At 37.4% G+C, this 23,185-nt stretch overlaps 3 protein-coding genes across 4 annotated transcripts; all 3 read left to right on the forward strand.

Annotated features, from left to right (window-relative positions):
* Positions 1-364: 364 nt before the first annotated feature.
* LOC132064493 (uncharacterized) lies at positions 365-2,731 on the forward strand. 2 transcript variants are annotated; one of them, XM_059457488.1, is made up of 3 exons: positions 365-531; positions 746-972; positions 1,466-2,731. In XM_059457488.1, the coding sequence occupies exons 2-3, from the start codon at positions 811-813 to the stop codon at positions 1,862-1,864; spliced, it is 561 nt and encodes a 186-aa protein (XP_059313471.1). In that variant the 5' UTR covers positions 365-531; positions 746-810; the 3' UTR covers positions 1,865-2,731. The 2 variants fall into 2 exon arrangements, with proteins under 2 accessions (XP_059313471.1, XP_059313470.1); XM_059457487.1 differs by having other exon boundaries at positions 365-972.
* A 14,761-nt stretch (positions 2,732-17,492) lies between these two features.
* On the forward strand, positions 17,493-18,265 carry LOC132062142 (disease resistance protein Roq1-like). Its single transcript, XM_059454776.1, has 2 exons — positions 17,493-17,524; positions 17,605-18,265. The coding sequence occupies exons 1-2, from the start codon at positions 17,493-17,495 to the stop codon at positions 18,263-18,265; spliced, it is 693 nt and encodes a 230-aa protein (XP_059310759.1).
* A 10-nt stretch (positions 18,266-18,275) lies between these two features.
* Positions 18,276-23,089, forward strand: LOC132064496 (disease resistance protein RPV1-like). Its single transcript, XM_059457491.1, has 4 exons — positions 18,276-18,477; positions 20,085-20,438; positions 20,969-21,955; positions 22,486-23,089. The coding sequence occupies exons 1-4, from the start codon at positions 18,355-18,357 to the stop codon at positions 23,014-23,016; spliced, it is 1,995 nt and encodes a 664-aa protein (XP_059313474.1). The 5' UTR covers positions 18,276-18,354; the 3' UTR covers positions 23,017-23,089.
* The last annotated feature ends 96 nt before the right edge of the window (positions 23,090-23,185 follow it).

The raw sequence follows: 23,185 nt of genomic DNA on the forward strand, positions 1-23,185 counted from the left end.
CTCTTCAATTGGCATGCATTTGGTGAAAACAATCCAATAAGTGAAGATTATAGTTACAGAGAGTACTCAGAGGAAGTGATTGAATGGTGTAGAGGACTTCCATTAGCTCTTCAAGTTATCGGTTCGTCGTTGGCTGGAAAATCTAAGGATGTGTGGAGAAGTGCTATAGAAAAGTTGAGAGATATTCCAACAAATAAAATTGTTGACAAATTGAGATTAAGTTATGAGTTATTGGAAGATGATCATGATCAGAACTTGTTCCTTCACCTTTGTTGTTTCTTTGTGTGGATGAAGAATGATTTTGTAGTTAGGATATTAGATAAATGTGACTTTTACACATTGGTAGGGATTCAAAATCTTGTTGATTGAAGTTTAGTGACAGTTAATGAATATGTAAATGAGATAAGAATGCATCAATTAGTACGAGATATGGGAAGAGACATTGTTCGTCGAGAAGCAGCTGTGGATCCTGGAAAATGTAGTAGACTTTGGCACCATTCGGATTCTTACAATGTCCTAAGAGGAAAAATAGTAAGTAACTAAGCATGTTTTTATTTAATTTGAATATCATGTCACCTTGTTCCTATGTACAAAGTTTTCCTTTTTTCCCTTTCCGATAATGGTGATGTCTGGGTTAGTTTGGCGCACCAATGGGCGGCGGAGTTAATGAAGTGGAAGGGGTTCATCCGAACGCTCTTCCTCGAAAATCATATTGAATAAAAATCAATTTTTCTTATGTATATAGTTGAAGCGGAAGGTGTGTTCAAGTTAGAGCCACTGGAAAATGCTGATGCTCAAGTGCTTGCCAACATGGGAATTTCAAATTTGGAACCTACGATGAAAAGTATTGTGGTTTCTCTTGTATTTGGGCGTGCGTACAATGCTGGAAGAGTTAGAAATGAATACCCAAACTTTGTACAAGATGACATATCAAGTTCATTTTCGCTATCGCCTAAGGAGTTCCCCCCTCAGGTCTGTCTCTCCTACACTCCTTTTACGTGCATTAATTAATTAAATCAAAATCATTGATAATAAGATGAGACATGTGTAAGTAACCCATCCAAGTAAGAACTTGAGGAAATGAAAATGAGCCAAATTCATGTTAACAGACTAGGTAGAAGAATAACACTAAACTACTTGTAAAGATTATGATCAAATTGACCAGTGAAACTGTGGGTTGTTATATCATTTCTTTGGAGAGACGATCGAATAGTTGTATCTCGTGAAAAAACAAAAATAAATACTACTCCTATGAGTTTTGTATCAACATGTCCCTCTCGTGTGAGCATGAATCTTTTTTACGGTAAAACACCTGGAAACATTTTTAACTTTTTGGGTGGTGATGAGATTAATTTGAGCTTAGGACCTCGTGCCTGCTCACTAAAGTCTAAAGATAACGTATTTCTAATTACGTAATTATGTTTCAACATATGAAGACGGAAATCTAATTGATTTACTGTCACAGAATATGTACAACCGTGGTGTTTTCTCTACATTTTTGCCTGGCGAAAGCATACCGAATTGGTTCAGCTACAAGTTCACAGATGCAACAGATGTCTATCGCGCCCTACAAGATGTTGATGGCCGCAAAGTACTAAATGGTTTGAGCATTTACTTTGTGTACAAATGTCCTGAAACACACACCAACTTTGGCTTGTCCGATGGACCAGCCATTTGGATAAGAAATCAGACAAAAGATTTGAATTGGGCGCTTTACCCTCCTTGGTTTGGCCTGCCAGAAGATCATGAAAGTGGGATGATGTGGTTTAGTTATTGGAAAGTTGAGAATTTGTTTCAACAAGGAGATGTCATTCAGGTTATGGGGTCTCCTCAGTTTGCTGAATTTAAAGAACTTGGGTGTTAAAATTTTCTACCTTGATGAGCAAGCAGAGAATTCTGATTCTAATGTGACTACTAAAGATGACAACCCATTTGAAGATATTCTGAGGAACTACTTCAGTGATGATGGACGTACTTACTACATTTGCACTTGAGATTTGTGTGTGGTTGTCGCAAGAGGCGGAGCTAGAATACGAGTCATGATTTCGGCCCAACTCAATAGTTTTGATCTAAGAAATTCATTCAATGTGTATAAACTAGTCAATATACCTGCGCTTCGCGCGATCCTAAAAAGTATGTTTAAACTATTCTAAAAACTATTCTGTACATATGTCATAACCATATTATAAGTTAAACTTACACGTAAATTCTTACCAACTCCATCATAAGAAAACTCGCCGGAACTCCTCATAGAGTTACCAAAATGGCTTTGTCCTTTCAAACCCCGGCCCAAATATGAAGAATAGACTCTTTACCAAGATTCTAAAGGCTGGAGATGTGTTCGTTTTCCCATTTGGTCTCATTCATTTTCAATTGAATATTGGAAAGATTAAAGCTGTTGCAATGTCTGGACTCAGTAGTCAAAATGCAGGTGTTATCACTATTGCTAATGCAGTATTTGGCTCAGATCCACCAATCAGTCCTTATGTTCTCACAAAAGCATTTCAAGTTGAAAAGAAAGTTGTGGATTATCTCCAATCACAATTCTGGTGGGACAACAATTAAAAAGATATTTCAAAATATATTGATCTACAAATATTTATATTATGTTTGCTTGTGTCACTTAAATAAGTAATCTTGCTGCGGTAGGATTTCCTCTCCATTTTAGTGTAATGTATTGGATGAAGATATGTTATGGCTTATTATGGAATAAAATTAAGTTTGTTGTGTGATATTTTATTCCCCGGAACAATGTACAAGCGGAAGAAAACATGGCAGAGTGCTTGTATAATTGGTATACTTTATGTATACCATGCAGTATCACCCTCCACCTTTTTATGCATAAAGAAATTAAAGGCTACTTTTTTGTCAAAACTGAGTTTAAGTTTATGCAATTATTTAGCCAATCCATCATTCACAAAGTAATTATGTGCAAATCTCTATTTATATGCAAATCTGTGTAATAAATTAACCATTAACTTGTTAACTTAACAAAATGGCAACTGACTATTAAAAGTTAAATCATACTGATAACATAATAAAAAATCTTTAAACTGTTAATATACTACTCCCTCTGTCCCGTTTTATGTGATACACTTTTCTTTTTAGTCAGTCCCAAAAAGAATGATACATTTCTATATTTAGAAATAATTTAACTTAAAACTTTCCCTTTTACCCTGAATGAAATAATTTACAGCCACACAAATATTTATGACTTGTTTTAGACCACAAGTTACAAAAGTGTTCCTTTCTTTCTTAAACTCCGTATCTAGTCAAACTATATCATATAAATTGGGACGAGGGAAGTAACACTTAAATTCATGGATTTGTAGCTAGCGAAATACAATATATAGATGTCATGTTTTTTTAATGCCTTATGTCACGTCCTTAGTCTTCAACTAAGCGCATGTGCGGCACTTGACAACTCGCTCACGTTCTTGCACAACTTGCTCACGATCTTGCTATGCCAACTTGTTCACGATCTTGCTAAGACAAGAGAAATTTGCTAGAAGGAAGCTTTTTATTATAGAAGACTTGATTGATTTTGCTTGATGGATTTTACAAATGGACGCCCCTCTATTTATACTACTCACCTAGGGACTAGTATGCAAATAATAATTAATGTATAAGTCCCTACATATTTACAAAGAAGTCCTTTCTCTAGAATTATCCACTAGGCTAGAATATTCTAAGGTCTTCTTAAGGAATCTTCTAGCAAGTCCATAAATATCTAGAGCATCTCCATAGCTCTAGAATCATCCAACACATGCTAGACTTTTTCCCATGTAAGCATCCACATGGCAAAAATAGCTCCAAATGGCACTTCGGTGCCATGATGACGTGACGGGTCATCACACTCTCCCCCGCCTGATGTTACGACGACCGCGGCACATTGCTGCAACATAAACTCTCGAATCTTGTCTTTAAATTGCCGTAAGTCTTCATAACGCTCCCATGTGGCCTCTTCCGGTGGTTGCCCCTTCCAGTGGACGAGGAACATGGCGGTGGCTTTCTGCCCTTGTCTTCGCCTAGCCTGGTAATCAATGATAGCCTCAATTTCTCGATCATGAGAGACGGTGATGGTAATCGGCGCCCGACTCGACTGACCCCGGCTGGGATCATCCTTGTCTTCATTGTATGGCTTGAGCACGCTAGCATGGAAGACGGGATGAATCTAAGACGAGGCGGAATCTTAAGATGCGCGGTAACTCCAACTTAGGCGAGATCTTGCCCACCTTGGACAACGATCCCAACGACCCTCGTATCCGTACCAAGTTCGTGCGCACGTCCCGAGTGTCTTAAAGCTCGCCTCGGATTAAACTTCGCCAAAATCATATCCCCAACCTTATAATCTGCCGGGACGAGTCGCTCGCGGTCGGCAAACTTCTTCTGGGCCTTTCTTTTTCCGCCTTGTCCAAGTAGGACTTAACACCGTCAAGTCGCTCCTCAAACCTCTTGGCCATATGGTAAGCCCCTAAACTCTTCCCCGAACGCTACCTAGTGAATGTGGAGTTTGTGGTTGTTGGCCGTGTCCGCCAAATGGTGTCCACCCTTTGTGGACTAAACTCCCGATTTGCGAGGTTATGGGAGAAGCTGGCTAGGTCTAAGCGCTGCCCAATCCTTCACGTGCGCTCACATAACGCCTCGAAATAGCACTCCGATAAGGCATTGACCCGTTCGTTTGTCCATCCGTTTGTGGGTGGAAACTAATGGAAAAGTGCAACTCCGCGCCAGTATGTCAAACAACTCCTCCAAAAGTTCCCCGGTGAAGCGAGGGTCTCGATCACCGATGATATGCCTTGGTAATCCCCAATATTTCACCACGTTCTTCGAAGAATAGTTTGGTGGCTTCCTTAGCCCAGACACCCCGGTGAAGCCGGGGGCATGAAAGTGGCATGCTTCGAAAATCTATCCACGACCACCACGATAGTGCCATAACCGTCGGACTTCGGTGGACGAGTGATAAAGTCCATAGTCACGCTTCCATGGGACGCTCCGTGCCACGGTAGTGGCTCCAAAAGTCCTCCGGCCGCCTTTTGCTCAACTTTTGTCTTGCCGGGCACACAAGACAAGTCCGCACATAACACTCATGTCCTCACGTGCGCGGCCGATAGTAGACCGACTCAACCAAGGCTCTAGTGCGGCGTTGACCTGGGTGATCGGCCCACAAGGTGTCGTGACTCTCCTTCATAATACGCCGCCTAGTATCTCCAAACTTCGACACGTAGACCCTCCGACCTGTGGTGAGCAATAGATGATATGCCGCGAAATTACGGGATATTCGATGCTAATTTCTTAAGCTTTTGTGACTCTTCAAGCACTTTTGTTGTTAATTTTTGTGTATTTATGTCGTTTTGTAGGATAAGATGCCCGGAGAGCATAACGGAGCAAAACGGTGCAAAATAGAGCAAAAATAGAACAAGCACTTTACGGCAAAGACACGCTAGCGAAAGACTTGCGCGAAAGATGTGTACGCAAAGACTTAGTAAGACTTGTCGCAAGATGTTGTGCCTGCGAGTAGCACTTGTTGCGGCATGTCTTTGCCGCACGTGCAGGCATTTTTGTCCACAATTTGTTCCCGCTTTTGGAATGTTATAAATACTCTTTTAGGGTTTGTAAAACATATCTTTGGCCATTTCATACAAGTTTTGGAGACTAGGTTCCTACACCACACTTTGGGGTTGAAGATTTGAAGATTTGGTTGAGCATTTCTTAAACGTTTAATTCATTTCTTCAATTCTTTTCTTTGTATTATATATCTAAGTGTGTAGTATTTATTTTCTTCACTTGAATCTTGTTTATGGAAATATTCTATGATTAAAGTGTTGGATGAAACTCTTGTTTTGCTTATGTATTGAATGATTTTTATTCTTATTGAAGTGGGTCTTTGTTGATTTAATTAATCTTGTTCTTTAATGTTTCTTAAGGGATTAGCTAACCCTAAGACTCGCCCATTTACTTTGATCGAGCTCGGAAGAGGAAATCTAGGTTGGGAAAGATTAATTAACAAGAATTTGGTCATTAAACCCATCTAATAACTTCGAGTTTAGGAATAGGAAAGTTACTTTGAGATTCAATTGGTTGTGCTTGATATCACACTCTAAGGCTTGGAAAAGCTTAGAGTGAAATTCATTGATTTGGTTAGAAGACTTTCAATGAGATTTTAGAAACCATTATCTATTAACATAAACCCGCTCTTAGTTGTAAAATCATAAACTACATTGGATCGTTATTTGAGAGTTCCTTGTATCCATGCTTGTGGCCATTGATCATTTTATTCGCTTTCTAGATTAGTTTACATTTTTGCATTAGTTATAATTTTCTTAAAATCAAAATATTATCAAGTGTTTGGCTTAGCGTAGAAAGTGATAATTCCTTACTTGTTTAAATCGCCTAGTATATTGTTCCTTTGGGATCGACCCCGACTCATAGTTGGGTAAATTATATTGCATACGACCGTGTACACTTTCTCTTTGAGGAGTGAATTTGGACGTTATCAATAGACTATCTTCCACCCAAAAGCGTCTCGTCTTCCCCTGGGTGGTTAGCTCCATAAGCTGCTTAGCTGTGGGATCATGTTGCATGCCTTCCTTTATAGCCTCTCGGATATCCCAACTTGCCCGGCTTATACTCCAGCACATAGTCGAACTCAGCCAAGAAATCTTGCCACCTAGCCTGTTTCGGTGTGAGCTTCTTCTGTGTCTGAAAGTAGCTAGTGGCCACATTGTCAGTCTTGACCACGAACTTCGACCCTAGCAAATAATGTCTCCATGTGCGAAGACAATGCACAATAGCAGTCATCTCCTTCTCTTTGCACCGTGTAACGCCGCTCCGTATCATTCAACTTGCGCTCTCAAACGCTATGGGATGCCTATCTTGCGTCGGGTGACACCTCCAATGGCAAAGTCGAAGCATCCGTAGATGCACCTCTAACATTTTGCTAAAGTCACAGGCTAGAACTAGCCTCTCCGTCATGGCTGCCTTATGGTCTTCAAACGCCTTTTGGCGAGGTCCGTCCATCCCCATGATTTGTTCTTCTTTAACAACTCGGTCGAGGTAACTTTTCTTTGCTCGAATAGGCCACCGATAAAACGCCGGTAGTAGTTAACAAGTCCAAGGAAGGATCTCAACTCGGTTACTCTTTGTGAAAGGTGCCTCGCACTTGGATAGCCGTACCTTAGCCTCATCCATGCGTAGCTCGCCATTGCTAATGACATGCCCAAGAAGTGCACCTTTGATTGTGCAAACTCACACTTTTCCCTCTTGATGTATAGCTCGTTCTCTCGTAAGATTTGGAAAACCTTTCGTAAGTGTTCCACGTGCTCCCAAGTGTTAGCACAGATGGTATATCATCCAAGTAGACTACCACGACCGATCCGGGTAGGGATGAAAGATCTCATTCATGAGAGTGCAAAATGTAGCGGGTGCGTTGGTTAAGCCGAAGGGCATCACCAACCACTCGAAGGCTCCGTACCTTGTCACAGAGGTTGTCTTTGGTTCGTCCCCTTCTACAATCCGATCCTGGTAGTAACCCTTGCGAAGATCCACTTTTGGTAAAGTACTTGGCTTGTCCAAGTCTATCAAATAAGTCGGCAATGAGCCGGATCAGGTACTTGTTCTTCACTGTGACCTTATTAAGTGCCCGATAGTCTATACACAGGCGCAATGATCCATCCTTGTTCTTTTGAAACAACACCAGTGCACCAAAGGGTGCCTTGATGGGCGAATGTGGCCGGCATCTAGTAACTCCTTTAGTTGTTTCCCAAGCTCCTCCAACTCAGGCTGTGCCATGCGATAAGAGGCGAATGCGGGTGGCTTGGCCCCTAGCTCCAACTCAATCTTATAATCCACCTCGCGTCTAGGAAGCAAGCGCTTAGGTAGCTCATCGGGCATGACATCCTTGTTTTCCTCGAGCAATTTATCTATGCAAGGCGGCAGTGTCTCCTGGGAGCCCTTGTATTCTTCCAAACTTGCAATGGTTGCCATGAATGTCGGCTCTCCTTTCTTAAGACCTTTGACTAGCTACATAGCTGAAAGTTGTGTTTGGCCCTTCGCATGCGGCATGGTCACTGTAGGCACCATGCAAGCTCCTTCTCACTCCAAGACCAAGAGACGTTTGAGGTAGGAGTCGATCATCGCACGGCAATGCCTAAAGAACTTTTGCCCCAGAACAATGTCAAAGATATCCATAGTAGTGGCGATAAAATTTGTCGTACCTTTCCAATCGCCCAATTTGAAACTAACGCCATTAGCTACACCACGAGCATTTTTTAGCATTCACGGTCTTCGACGAGGGCGTTAATGGAGCAAGCTTCAACTACGATCTTTCGTGCCGTGCCTTCGGTCACAAAATTGTGAGTCGCTCCCGTTGTCCACCAATGCACGAGCGAGCTTGTTGTTTACGGTGAACCACGTATTGATTTTTATTCTCGTCGGGTTGGATAGGTTGCTTGTCGATTGGGCCGCCGACATATACTTATCATACCCAAGCGCTCGTGCGTGCTCGAACTCTCTTTGCGTCGCTCCTTTTGTTCACGGACTATTGCACGAGTGGGAGGCTGCGAGTCGGGGCAATTTACGAAGCCGTGTGGTCCTACACATATGTAGCATCCCTTCTTGTCGATATGCGCCTTCTTCGCATAGCCCTCGACGACCACTTGACTTTTTGCCATCGAACTTGTTGGCATTTCGAGTCCCTGAGTAGTGTTGCCGAGAGTCCTTGTTCTTACCACGGTCTCCCCACCTTTGGTATTGCCACCCCTCGACTCATTACCTTTGCCTTTGTCGCGTTTGTCATGCTTGAAATCCATCAAAGACTCGGCCTCCACTATGGCTTGAGTCATATCCCCGACTTGCCGCGTTGCAACTCTGTCGAGCCCAGCTCGCAACCCGTCCATGAAGTGAAATAACAAGTCATCGCTCGTGAGGTTGGGAATTTGAAGCATAAGGGTGGTGAACTCTTGACATAGTCGCGAATGCTCCTCGTCCGCTTCAACTCTCTAAGTTTGCACCTTGCCTCGTACAAATTTGGGAAGAACGCCGCTTGAACTCATTCTTGAACCGATCCCACGTGTTGATTGTGCATAGACCTCTTCGTCATTCGGTGACCTTCTTCTCCACCATAGCATGGTCTACCGTTAGGTACAACACAGCGGTATTGATCTTGGCCTCATCGTCCCTCACTTTGCCATGCCTGAAATAGTTCTCCAAGTGCCAAAGAAAATTCTCCACCTCTTATGCATCACGAATCCCTTTGAACACTGGTGGCTTGGGATCCTCGATCTTAGCCTCCTTCGTCACGACAACATTGTTGGCTGCCTCGGTCACACCAACGTTGACCTGCTCTTCAAGTGCCACTATCTTTGCCTTCATAGCATCAATAGTACTCAACGCCTCCACGTGTCCGCACTCTAAGGCGGTGATGGTTTGCTTTACCTCAATCTCACCGCATACGCCCTCCAAGTCATTTCGGATGCTTTCAATTTCTTCAGAGTATGCCCTCAAGAACGCCAAGAAAGTGCCCTCCACCTTGCCCAAATGTTGGCCAAATATGTCGATGGCGTCCATCCCCACATTAACCTTCATAGCCCACTCTTTAACGAGCGAGACGTCCTCGGATAGGACCTCCACATCATCCTCGCTCGCCTTAGTGGTAGATGGTTCTTGGGATGTAAGCCCTTCATTTGACACAATCTCTAGTGGAACCTCTTGGCTCTGGTTGGCGACAATCCTCTTTTTGTTATGGCCTTTCTTACCAGCAGCATCCTGGATGACGTTGGCTTAGGTTTTAGCAGCGTTGATTTCTCCGTCGTTTGTCATTTCCTTAGTCGTAAGCTTTGCTCTGATATCACGTTGTCACGTCCTTAGTCTTCAACTAAGCGCACGTGCGGCACTTGACAACTCGCTCACGTTCTTGCACAACTTGCTCACGATCTTGCTATGCCAAGTCAGCCTAGTTTACTATACTCAAGATCGCTAAGGGAATAGTAATTGAGAAAAACAAGAGAAATTTGCTAGAAGGGAGCTTTTTATTATAGAAGACTTGATTGATTTTGCTTGATGGATTTTACAAATGGATGCCTCTCTATTTATACTACTCACCTAGGGACTAGTATGCAAATAATAATTAATGTATAAGTCCCTACATATTTACAAAGAAGTCCCTTCTCTAGTATTATCCACTAGGCTAGAATATTCTAAGGTCTTCTTAAGGAATCTTCTAGCAAGTCCATAAATATCTGTAAGCATCTCCATGTGAATCTCCATAGCTCTAGAATCATCCAACACATGCTAGACTTTTTCCCATGTAAGCATCCACATGGCAAAAATAGCTCCAAATGGCACTTAGGTGGCATGATGACGTGGCGGGTCATCACACTTACCTTGTAATTAGCCTTGTAGTAGATTGGTTTTGAAGAAATTGCACGGTTTCCCTTCAAATGGGTTGGTCTTTAATTTTTGCCCTTCAAAATCGAACTTATGCCTAGTAGGACATAAGTTTTTTAAGGACGCATAACTTGTGGGATATTTTGATGCGAAAATTTAAATTTATGCCTCACGAAAATGTTATTTGTCTAGAGGGACAAAAAACTAAAGACCAGCACAAAATAGGAGCAAAAGTACAAATGACCCCAATGCGGAATGAGTCTGGACCAATGATTCGGTGTAAATCTCATATTTTTGATGGGCCGACTTTTTTGGTTTGGGCAATTTGCAGGATTGTCTTTCGCTGGGGGTGGTCTTTAATTTTTGTCCCTCAAATCAGTGGTCTTTAATTTTTGTCCTTCGCTAAAAGCCCCTTGGTTCCGGATTCGAACCCCCGCTCAGTCAAAAATTAAAAAAAATCGCACGACATAAGTTGGGATTCGCGGGGCATAAGTTGGGTTTCAAACTCTGCTTTAAGGCAAAAAAAAAAAAAAAATTTGCTGGAATTTTGCAAACCTCTGCCTTAAGGCCTAACTTTGGGCAAAAGTTAGGCCTTAAGGCAGACGTTTGCCTTAAGGCCTAATTTTGGGTAAAAGTTTATCTTAAAGCCAACTTCTGCCTTGCAAATCCCAACTTCTGCCCTGCGAACATTGCGATTTTTTTTTTTTTTTTACTGAGCCTGGGTTCGAACCCAGGACCTCTGGGTGTTAAGAGAAGGACAAATATTAAAGACCACCAATTTGAGGGACAAAAATTAAAGACCACCCCAAAAGAAGGCCAATCCGCGCAAAAAAAATGTTTTGGTTTCCATTTGGGCCATCTTTTTTTCTTACTCTCTTAATTCCCTTTGGGCTTTAGCTTTTACGTATTTGCAATACATTTTTTTGCGCGGATTATCCTTCTTTTGGGGTGGTCTTTAAATTTTGTCTCTCGAATTGTTGGTCTTTAAGTTTTGCTCTTCGCTTGAAAAGGTGGCCGAAAATACCTTGAGGTTCTGGGTTCGAACCCCCGGTCAGTCAAAAAAAAAAAAATTGCAAGGCAGGGCTTTGCAAAAAGTTATGTCTTATGCAACATCCTTTGCCTTAAGGCATAACTAAAAGTCTGCCCCATACGGCATAACTTTTCCTTAATGCATAGACTTTACCTTATAAGGCAAACTTTTAGTTATGCCTTAAGGAAAAGTTCTGCCTTATGGGGCGGATAACTAAAAGTCTGCCGGAGAGGACAGAACTTTGCCTTATAAGGAAAACTTGTAGTTTATGCCTTAAGGAAAAGTTTTGCCCTCTCCGGCAAACTTTTAGTTATGCCTTAACTAACAGTCTGCCCCATAAGGCAGAACTTTTTGCAAAGCCTTGCTTTGCGATTTTGTTTTTATTTTGATGACTAAGCCGAGGTTCGAACCCAGAACCTCGGGATATTTTGCGAAGGAGGCAAACAAAACCAGCACAAACACTGAGCAAAAACTAAAGACCACCCCCGACAAAGGGCGATCGTGCAAATTGCGCTTTGCAATAACTCGAACTTGTCCCTTCTCCTTATTTCTTTCTTTCTTTTTTGTGTTCGTATCTCCCTATTATATATTTTTTTGCTTTTATGCTTTTATAATAATAATAATAATAATAATAATAATAATAATAATAATAATAATAATATCAAGAGGTGAGAAATCTGACCTGGAGGTAGCATGGAGTAAACCATTAATGTTGTTAACATAGACTTTACGATCTCACTAAAAAGACTATTGAATATAATGTCTTCAAGTGTCATTATGCAAATGAAAATTTTACTTGATACAATTCTTTATAAATTACTATCTTTTCAAACTATATTGTAGTGCGCAAACTAGTTTTCTTAGAAAAATAGAGGAGCTGGGAAGACTACAAAATTCCATTTTGTCGAGACATATGTAAACATTAAAAAGAAAGAACAGAAAATTTTACCTCACGTGAAAGTCAACAATTTACTTGTAATTTAACATATTTGGAATTTATTTAGCTCATATCAAATTTTGCACCATATCGAATCAACCCACCTCACACACACTCTACTTGTCCTTGACGGCACACTTGAAATTCTTTAGCTCGTACTGATTAAACATCATATGAAAAATAAACTCTTTACTAAGATTTTAAATCCTAGAGATGTATTTTGTTTTCTCAATATATTAATATTAATAGTCTCATTCATTTTCAGCTTAATGTAGGAAAGACTAATGTTATTGCATTTGCTGGACTCGGTAGTAAAAAACAGGAGTGTATCATGCACCTAAGATACCATTATCATGTACCCTTACAAGTGTTGCCAATCTATTTGCGCACAGAAGTATCCAACAAAAACAAATAACTTTGCTTGTAATATATTCTCCGATCCCCACCATGTGGAGGAAAATTCCATCTTGTGGAGAATTAAAAAAAAAAAAAAAAGTACTCCTTCCATTTCTAAGTAAATGGTATTTTAGGTTTTTTACTGTGTTTCAAAATAAGTAGTGTTTTAGAATTTTAAGAAGAAATTGATCTGATTCTTCTAAAATTATCTTTTTTTACATAACAAGATTATTAAGTAGCTTTTCTTTTACTAAGCATTTACTGAGGGGTAAGTTGATAAAAATACTTCTAATTTTTTAGAAGTGAATAACTTGTTAAAAGGTAAGTAGTTTTTTATTCTGGCCTACACCAACGGCATCGTCACCACTCACCATTAGGAAGAGAACATCTATTAATGTATCAACGTACTCTTGGGGACAACATCAGCGGATAAGATATATACGCGCTTCAAATAATTCCACCTGATCTGCTTTTACTTTTTGGTTCTGGGCCACTTAATTGGTACCCGAAATTCTTAAAATATAGACTGTAGGCTTTGCCAGGGGAATGATTATATTATATCTTGAATATGGTACAAGTTAAGAATGTGTAAATCCCATAATCACACCTTCATACTATATAATTTCCAAAAGACTAGTGATCAACCCTCAAATCTTTAAATAACCCTTGTTGCGACCAAATTAATTAGGTAAATTGAGGAAAAGACTTAACAAATAAATAGCAATAGTTATGTCCAAGAATGAAAGAAAAACATTATGTCCAAGAGATTTCGAATGTCCTCCTTTCCATAGCAGAAGAGCCCAGGACTAATTTCTTTTAGAATGTACGCTTTCTAATTACTAGTGTGCCGATTTCTTATATACCCCGAGAAATATTTTAAAATAGTAAACAGACAGACATATGTATCTTTTTATTTTTATTTTTATTTTTAAGTGAATATATTCATTTGTACTTTGCATGTAAGGAATATATTCTCCACCATTGCATGACAACGACTTCTAAATCTAGGCCATGCTTGAACCATGTAGTCATTAGGAATAGAGCATCACTCAATTAGCGCCGAAGGTCTTGTGAGAAGCTTAGGATTTCTCCATGTTTAATCAGAGATTTCGGACGAATTACAACTCACAAGTGAAAATAATATTTAAAATTTTAAGACACAAGTAAAGATATAAGGTATTATAATATAAAAATGAATAAGTGCATGATGTTAATTGGTTAAGAAATATTGAGTAGAAAATTAAAGATTAGTACGGAGCTAGAAGGATCTAGATACAAGAATTTATCATCATATAATAATCAAACTAGATATGCACGGGCCTAATATGGTAAAGCTTGGAATAACTATTCGTAATTGAATTTGTTTCGATATGAAATTGCAAAGGAGAGATGGGCATTGATGCATCATTGGTAAGTGACACGGTTTCTACGATGTTGTTTACATATATACTCCCTTCAGTTCAAAATAATTGTTTATCTAGCCTTTTTTTTTTTTGATTCAAAATAAGTGTATACTTACAAAATTAAGAAGAAATTAATTATTTTTCATATTTATTCTTATTTACTCAAGACAATAAATAAGTAAGAATCTTATTAATTAAGAATAGTTTAATCAAAATACCAATTTTTTTCCTAGGAGTTAGCAATGTTTTCTTAAAGAGCGTGAAAAAGAGTAACTGGACACTTATTTTAAACCGGAGGGAGTACCATTTGACAAAAGTTAATGAAAATTCTTACCTTGTGCCTTACCCACTAACACAAGTTCGCTTAAATTCTTTTACATCTCTAATTGCCAATAAGTTGTATATAAAAAAGCACAATCAATATAATAATTCATATTCCGTATCCAAAACTTTATTTTATTAACTTTTGATTAGAGTATAGAGTTTGTGGGTACTCAAATACCTCAATATAATAATTTCATTAATATTTTTTAAAAAGAGATAACTTGCTTAAAAGGAAACTGTTTTCCCCTTCTTATTTGAGACAAAAGAATAGCAATATTAAACACTAATCGAAGTAATATGCTATAATCATTAGATTTTAATTTCATTAATTTAAAAGTGCAAAAATATTGCCTTGTCAATGTACATATATTAGACTCAAATAGTACCTTTTTTAAATGAAAATCTAATTTGATTAATTATAAAATTAAACTAAACATACATTAGTTCAAATAGCTAAACTAATTTCAAATGTTTAAAATGAAACAAAATATAAATTTGATTTTCTCATTAAACAAAGAACCATATTTTAAAATTTTAGTGAACACTCCTAGCTTATTTTAATTTCAAGCACTTCATCTGCTTAATTAGTTGTTATGTTTGTTTTTTTGAACACTCTTTTCATAAATATTCATTAAAAGAATAATTTGATTAAATTAGTCTTCTTTATTTTTTGATTCAGTTTACTACTCCATTACTTTTCATTTCGTCACATTAATATCTTTTCACATTTATTAGAGTAAGTGTAAATGTGAAAATTGATTAATTATATTGTTATTTTTAAATGAAAAATATTTTATTTAAATCAATCATTTTTAATAAACATGGTCCATCACCCTGCACCTTGATGGGACACGTGGACTTAGTAAAATTACTGAATTGCCCTTGGACGACGATCCTTGCTTTTTAACCCACTCTTCTATATAGTAGAAAAATATTAGTATTAAGAATTATAAACTAATTTGCAAAATAATGCAAGATATTGTAACATACTGAATTGCCCTTGGACGACGATCCTTGCTTTTTAACCCACTCTTTTATATAGTAGAAAAATATTAGTATTAAGCATTATGAACTAATTTGCAAAGTAATGCAATATATTATAACATATTAAGTTTTGATTTGATTAATTTTAAAATGTAAAAAGATTATATTGTTGGTGTTATAAATTGGACCCAAAACACACTTATTAGTTTTATCAAATTTTAATTTGGTAAGTTTAAAAAATAAATCAAATTTTTATTAGTTCATAATATATATTCTATTTAAATTTATAACTAATCCTTCCATTTCAATTCAAGCATCTAGTTTTTCTTTTTAGTATGTTGATTGTTTTTTATATATGATATCTTCTCAATTCAAATTCTACATTGCATGTTTAACACTATGAGGTTCAAAGAGTGTTTAGGTACATTACATAATTTTTAATTTAAAATCACAAGATTTTAAAAACTTTCTTTTTTGCGTATACTCCATACCTAATTAAATTAGAAAACTTAAATTGAAATGTGGAATACTAAATTTTATATTTTAGTAAATACCGTATTTGTTTACTTTAATTGAAAGTAGCAAAATTGAACAATCAATCAGACTAGATGTCACATCAATTTTAGAAAGAAAGAAAGAAAACATGATTCTAGGATGCTGCTAAATAGGGCCTACATTTAGGGCCCACATTTTCAGAAATGTACACAAATTTCATTTCCTCCAACGTGATGATACACATGGCAATATGTAAATTTAATAGCCTGCACCTTGATGGGACATGTGGACTTATTAAAATTATCGAATTGCCCTTGGACGACGATCCTGCTTTCAAACCCGTGCTTCTATATAGCAGAAATATCAACTTTACATACTGTATTAATCGAAAGTCCTAAACCTCAAACTTTATAACTTTACTCAAGCTCCTAGGTAAAATAACAGAAAATTCATTACTATTATTTTGGTGGCTAGCTAACATAGATGAACTTTGTTCAATGGCCAACAAACAATTAGCTTATGATCAATCATTCAACAATTCTAGAGATTCATATGATGTGTTTTTGAGTTTCAAAAGTGAAGACACAGGTAAAAATTTCAGTGATCACCTCTCCATAGCTTTAAAACAAGCCGGATTTCGCACGTTCCAAGGTGGTGATGATGAAGCCAGAAGCGAAGAAGATATTAATTCAGAGTTGCCTAAAGCAATACAAGAATCAAAGATGTCTATCATTGTATTCTCACAAAATTATGCATCTTCTAGTTGGTGCTTGGATCAACTTGTTGCAATTCTTGAACATAAAATGAAGTTTGCATGTACAATATTACCTATATTCTACCATGTTGATCCTTCCAATCTAAGGAAGCACAAGGGAAGTTTTGGAGAAGCATTAGATAAACATGAAGAAAAATTCAAGTGTGAAGTACATGAAAATAATGAAAAAGAATGGGAGGCCAAGTTAAAGAAATGGAAGGATGCACTTAGCCAAGCTGCTGATTTGGCAGGAATGGTCCTTCAATATCAGTAAGTTTTTATTCTTTATTCAAGTATCGTCAGTGTAAGAAATTTTTACACCATCAGGTTATCTTTATTTGTTATAGTAGATAACTTGTCTTATTTTCAAGATTACAAATCTCAAATCTTAAGGAGACTTACATGTACATATCCTTTGGATGACCTGATATTGCGAAAAAAAGTATACTGATAGTGTATATAATTTAAACTCAAAAAAATGTATTTATTACCAAAAGCAATTGTAGGGAGATTTAACAATTACTATGATTTATTTGAACTTAAAGTAGTCTTCTTTTTTGGTGATTATTCTCCCGTATTGATATTCTCATAGCAAGAGGACACTTGTTAGTACTTAAATGTTTGATTTCCTATAATATTATGGATATTTCAGGCATGAATCCACTTTCATCAAGAAGATTATTAATGTTATCAGCACAAGACTAAGTCGTCCAGCCTTATATATTTCTTCTTGTACAACTGGAATACATCGTCGAGCCAGACCCATAAATTCCTGGGTTCAAGATGGATCTAATAATAATATTGGAATACTTCTAGTCTGTGGCATTGGTGGAATTGGGAAAACAACTCTTGCCAAATTTGTCTACAATTTAAACTTTGGATATTTTGAAAGTAGTTGTTTTTTGGCAAGCATTAGAGAAACTTCAAAACTCCCTAATGGTCTCATCTCTTTGCAAAAGCAACTTCTTTCTACCCTTCTTAAGAATGAAAAAGTTAAAATATCAAGTGTTGATGAAGGAATCATCAAGATAAGAAATGCGTTGTGTTTCAGAAAAATTCTGCATGTTCTTGATGATGTTGATGAGCCTGATTTAGTTGAAGCAATAGTTGACATGAAAGATTGGTTTGGCTATGGAAGTAAAATAATTGTGACAACTAGGCACAAGAGTTTATTAAGACCTCAATTAGGCCATGAGGTACATGAAGTTGAAATTTTGTACACAATTGAAGCAACTGAGCTCTTCAATTGGCATGCATTTGGTGAAAACAATCCAATAAGTGAAGATTATAATTACAGAGAGTGCTCAGAGGAACTGATTGAATGGTGTAGAGGACTTCCATTAGCTCTTCAAGTTATCGGTTCGTCGTTGGCCGGAAAATCTAAGGAAGTGTGGAGAAGTGCTATAGAAAAGTTGAGAGATATTCCCACAAATAAAATTGTTGACAAATTGAGATTAAGTTATGAATTATTGGAAGATGATCATGATCAGAACTTGTTCCTTCACCTTTGTTGTTTCTTTGTGTGGATAAAGAAAGATTTTGTGTTTGGATATTAGATAAATGTGACTTTTACACATTGGTGGGGATTCAAAATCTTGTTGATCGAAGTTTAGTGACAATTGATGAATATGTAAATGAGATAAGAATGCATCAATTAGTACGAGATATGGGAAGAGACATTGTTCGTCGAGAAGCACCTGTGGATCCTGGAAAACGTAGTAGACTTTGGCAACATTCGGATTCTTACAATGTCCTAAGAGGAAAAATAGTAAGTAACTAAGCATGTTTTTGTTTCATTTGAATATCTTGTCACCTTGTTCCTACTAATGGTGATGTACATGGGTTAGTTGGGTGCACCAATGGGCGGAGTTAGAGGGGCGGAAGGGGTCATCCGAACATTCTTCCTCGAAAATCATATTGAATAAAAATCAATTTTTCTTATCAAGCATGGCTTTTGAAAATTTCATTAGGTGCACCTTGACTATATATATGCCACTGGGTGACATGCCATGTTACCTCTCCCTTGATCGATCGGCCTACCAAGTTGGATTAGGCAGATGGTCATACTTTTTTTTGTACGTGTAACGTATTTCTTATGGTTCTTTTTTATTCTTTTGTGTTTTACATTAGGGAACAGAGGCAGTGCAAGGGATGGTACTGATATGAATATGATAAAAAAAGAAAAGTACTTTTACCAGTGAGGCAAAATGCAATTAGCTTTTGGAGCACAAAAGGAAATTCTAGTTTACAAGATGTGAGAACTGATGCCTTTGAGAAAATGCACAATCTAAAGTTTCTCCAATTCAACAAAGTTCAAGTCAATGGAAGTTACAAGAATTTTCCTAAGGGATTGAGATGGCTATGTTGGATTGGATTCCCAGAGGAGTCTATACCAAATGATTTTCCAATGGGAAATGTTGTTTCCATTGACATGCGATACAGCAGCTTGAAACATTCTTTGGAATGGATGCAAGGTATTGTCTATTGACTCTTATTCATTTTATTTTATCCTCACTGGGTTGTCAAAAGGGTGAATTGGGCTACATTTGGTGGATTAAAACGGACCGATTAATAAATGTAAATGTGATAACTAGTTCAATGTTTGCTTTAGTTAAGATATGCCCGTCAATTTGGATTAAATAATAGGTCATAAGCCCACATAGGCCGACTAAATTATTATTCATTTGTTTCTTTGTTCTTTCATAATCTTCCAAATCAAACCAATAAGAGCTTTTCATTTATCATTACTACATCAAACAAACTGAGGAAAAAGAAAACTTTTTTGACTATGAATATAAATTGACTTTTTACACATTGGTGGGGATTCAAAATCTTGTTGATCGAAGTTTAGTGACAATTGATGAATATGTAAATGAGATAAGAATGCATCAATTAGTACGAGATATGGGAAGAGACATTGTTTCTTTTGGATCTGGAAAACGTAGTAGACTTTGGCAACATTCGGATTCTTACAATGTCCTAAGAGGAAAAATAGTAAGTAACTAAGCATGTTTTTATTTCATTTGAATATCTTGTCACCTTGTTCCTATGTACAAAGTTTTCCTTTTCTCCCTTTCTGATAATGGTGATGTCTGGGTTAGTTGGATGCACCAATGGGCGGAGTTAGAGGGGCGGAAGGGGGTCATCCGAACATTCTTCCTCGAAAATCATATTGAATAAAAATCAATTTTTCTTATGTATATAGTAGATGTTTGGTATATATATTCCACTGGGTGACATGCCATGTTACCTCTCACTGGCACAGGCATCGATAACTCAGCCTACCAAGTTGGATTAGGCAGATGGTCATACTTTTTTTTGTACGTGTCACGTATTTCTGATGGTTCTTTTTTATTCTTTTGTGTTTTACATTAGGGAACAGAGGCAGTGCAAGGGATGGTACTCGATATGCGTATGATAAAGAAAGAAAAGTACTTCAGCCCCTCAATACCAGTGAGGCAAAATGCAATTAGCTTTTGGAGTACAAAAGGAAATTCTAGTTTACAAGATGTGAGAACTGATGCCTTTGAGAAAATGCACAAGCTAAAGTTTCTCCAATTCAACAAAGTTCAAGTCAATGGAAGTTACAAGAATTTTCCTAAGGGATTGAGATGGCTATGTTGGATTGGATTCCCAGAGGAGTCTATACCAAATGATTTTCCAATGGGAAATGTTGTTTCCATTGACATGCGATACAGCAGCTTGAAACTACTTTGGAATGGATGCAAGGTATTTGTCTATTGACTCTATTCATTTTATTTTATCCTCACTGGGTTGTCAAAAGGGTGAATTGGGCTACATTTGGTGGATTAAAACGGACCGATTAATAAATGTAAATGTGATAACTAGTTCAATGTTTGCTTTAGTTAAGATATGCCCGTCAATTTGGATTAAATAATAGGTCATAAGCCCACATACCTGACTCAAATTATTATTCATTTGTTTCTTTGTTCTTTCATAATCTTCCAAATCAAACCAATAAGAGCTTTTCATTTATCATTACTACATCAAACAATCCAAACTGAGGAAAAGAAAACTTTTTTGACTATGTCTTGATAATTTTTCTAATGGGACAATTAGACTACATAAGCAACCCGAATTGGCCCAATTTTTTTAAAGGCTAACTTGCGCCATGTTCAGTATATGTATCCTGCCCTACTCGCCTGACTCTGGGAGAGATATTTTTATGGGCTAAATTTGACACTTAACTTTAACGCGTACCTAACAAATGACGTTATCTTCTTTTTTTGATGTATTAGTTTCTCAAATTCCTAGAGATACTGGATCTAGGCTATTGCTATGAGCTCATCACAACACCGGATTTCTCGGGCCTTCCCAATCTTGAAAGGTTGAAACTTGAACATTGTACCAAGTTAATCAATGTTCATGACACCATTGGATGTTTGCAAAAACTCATCCTTTTGAACCTTAAAGATTGTCAGAAACTAAAGAGCCTTCCAGATAGCATATGTGAGTTAAAATCTCTTGAAACACTTAACATATCAGGCTGCTCAAATATTGAATACCTACCAACAGAGCTGGATAAATTGACATCACTAAAGGAGCTTTATGCTGATGGTATCTCTATGAATAGTGTGGCAATTACTTCTGATCAATTTGGGGGCCCACCATGGTATTCATCCTTATGGTCTTGGGCCTGGGCCCAAAGGGTATCTCCTAGAATTCAAGAAATCCATTTTCCTAAGTCTTTGCATGTATTAAATATTGCAAAATGTAATATATCTCCAGATGCTTTAAGTAAGGTTGATTTAGGCATTATGAGCTTGCTAGATTGGTTAGATTTAGGAGGAAATCCAATTAACAATTTACCAGATAGCATCAAGAATCTTACGCGGCTTAAAACTCTGAACATTGCGTATTGTACAAAGCTCAAATGTCTTGAAGGGATACCATCGAATGTTACGGACTTAAATGCTGATGGATGCATATCATTGGAGAAAGTAGCTTCCTGTGCAAAAGGGCATCCAGTGGAAGGTTATATAAATTGCATCAATCTAGTTGAAGCGGAAGGTGTGTTCAAGTTAGAGCCACTGGAAAATGCTGATACTCAAGTGCTTGCCAACATGGGAATTTCAAATTTGGAACCTACGATGAAAAGTATTGTGGTTTCTCTTGTATTTGGTCGTGCGTACAATGCTGGAAGAGTACGAAATGAATACCCAAGCTTTGTACAAGATGACATATCAAGTTCATTTTCACTATCGCCTAAGGAATTCCCTCCTCATGTTTGTCTCTCCTACACTCTTTTTACGTGCGTTAATTAATTAAATCTAAATCATTGATATTAAGATGAGACATGTGTAACTCATCCAAGTAAGAACTCGAGGAAATGAAAAGGAGCCAAATTTATGTTAACAAACTAGGTAGAAGAATAACAATAAACTACTTGTAAAGATAATGATTAAATTGACAAATGAAACTGTGGATTGTTATATCATTTTATTTGGAGATCAAGACAATCGAATAGTATCTCGCAAAAAACCAAAAGTAAAAATGAGTTTTGTACCAACCTGCCCTTCACGTGTGAGCATGAATCTTTTTCATGGTAAAACACCTGGGAACATTTCTAACCTTTTGTGTGGCGATGAGAATAATTTGGACTTAGGGTCTCATGCCTGCTCTGCTTAGATATGTTGAATTGTGTGATCTATCTTATTTAAAAGTTTAAGTTGCTAAAAATAGCGCATGTTAAATTACACAATTATATTATGTTTCAAACTAGGAAGATGGAAATCTAATTAATTTACTGTCTCAGATATTGTACCACCGTGGTGTTTTCTCTACATTTTTGCCTGGCGAAAGCATACCCAGTAATTGGTTCAGCTACAAGTTCACAGATGCAGCAGATGTCTATTGCACCCTACAAAATGTTGATAGCCATAGAATAATAAATGGTTTGAGCATTTGCTTTGTGTACAAATGTCCTGACGCATACACCAACGTTGGCTTGTATGATGGACCATCCATTTGGATAAGAAACCAAACAAAAGATTTAAACTGGGCTCTTTATCCTGCTTGGTTTGGCCTTCCAGAAGATAATAAAAGTGGGATGATGTGGTTTAGTTATTGGAAAGTTGAGAATTTGTTTCAACAAGGAGATGTCATTCAGGTTATGGGAGACCCTCAGTTTGCTGAATTTAAAGAACTTGGTGTTAAAATTTTCTACCTTGATGAGCAAACAGAGAATTCTGATTCTAATGTGACTACTAAAGATGACAACCCATTTGAAGATATTCTGAGGAACTACTTCAGTGATGATGGACGTACTTACTACATTTGCACCTGAGATTTGCGATAGTCATATTTGATAAATCAGTGGCGGATGCAAAGTATAATGTACTGTTAAAGAATCCAAAAGTAGCTTTTTTTGTCAGATCACTATATATGTATTAAGAAATCATAAATACTTTTAAATAGCCAATACCGACTATGTAAAAGTATGATTTATAGATGTA

This window comes from Lycium ferocissimum, chromosome 7, assembly GCF_029784015.1.
Source record: "Lycium ferocissimum isolate CSIRO_LF1 chromosome 7, AGI_CSIRO_Lferr_CH_V1, whole genome shotgun sequence".
NCBI lineage: Eukaryota > Viridiplantae > Streptophyta > Magnoliopsida > Solanales > Solanaceae > Lycium > Lycium ferocissimum.

What these genes read in the sequence shown, in the direction of transcription:
- LOC132064493 (XM_059457487.1), top strand. Translation starts at nt 736, where the DNA reads ATGTATATAGTTGAAGCGGAAGGTGTGTTCAAGTTAGAGCCACTGGAA. An exon ending in CTAAGGAGTTCCCCCCTCAG is followed by an intron (nt 973 to 1,465) that starts GTCTGTCTCTCC and finishes TTACTGTCACAG; the next exon opens with AATATGTACAACCGTGGTGT.
- LOC132062142 (XM_059454776.1), top strand. Translation starts at nt 17,493, where the DNA reads ATGGATCTAATAATAATATTGGAATACTTCTA. An exon ending in ATAATATTGGAATACTTCTA is followed by an intron (nt 17,525 to 17,604) that starts GTCTGTGGCATT and finishes TTTTGAAAGTAG; the next exon opens with TTGTTTTTTGGCAAGCATTA.
- LOC132064496 (XM_059457491.1), top strand. Translation starts at nt 18,355, where the DNA reads ATGCATCAATTAGTACGAGATATGGGAAGAGACATTGTTCGTCGAGAA. An exon ending in ATGTCCTAAGAGGAAAAATA is followed by an intron (nt 18,478 to 20,084) that starts GTAAGTAACTAA and finishes GTTTTACATTAG; the next exon opens with GGAACAGAGGCAGTGCAAGG. An exon ending in CTAAGGAATTCCCTCCTCAT is followed by an intron (nt 21,956 to 22,485) that starts GTTTGTCTCTCC and finishes TTACTGTCTCAG; the next exon opens with ATATTGTACCACCGTGGTGT.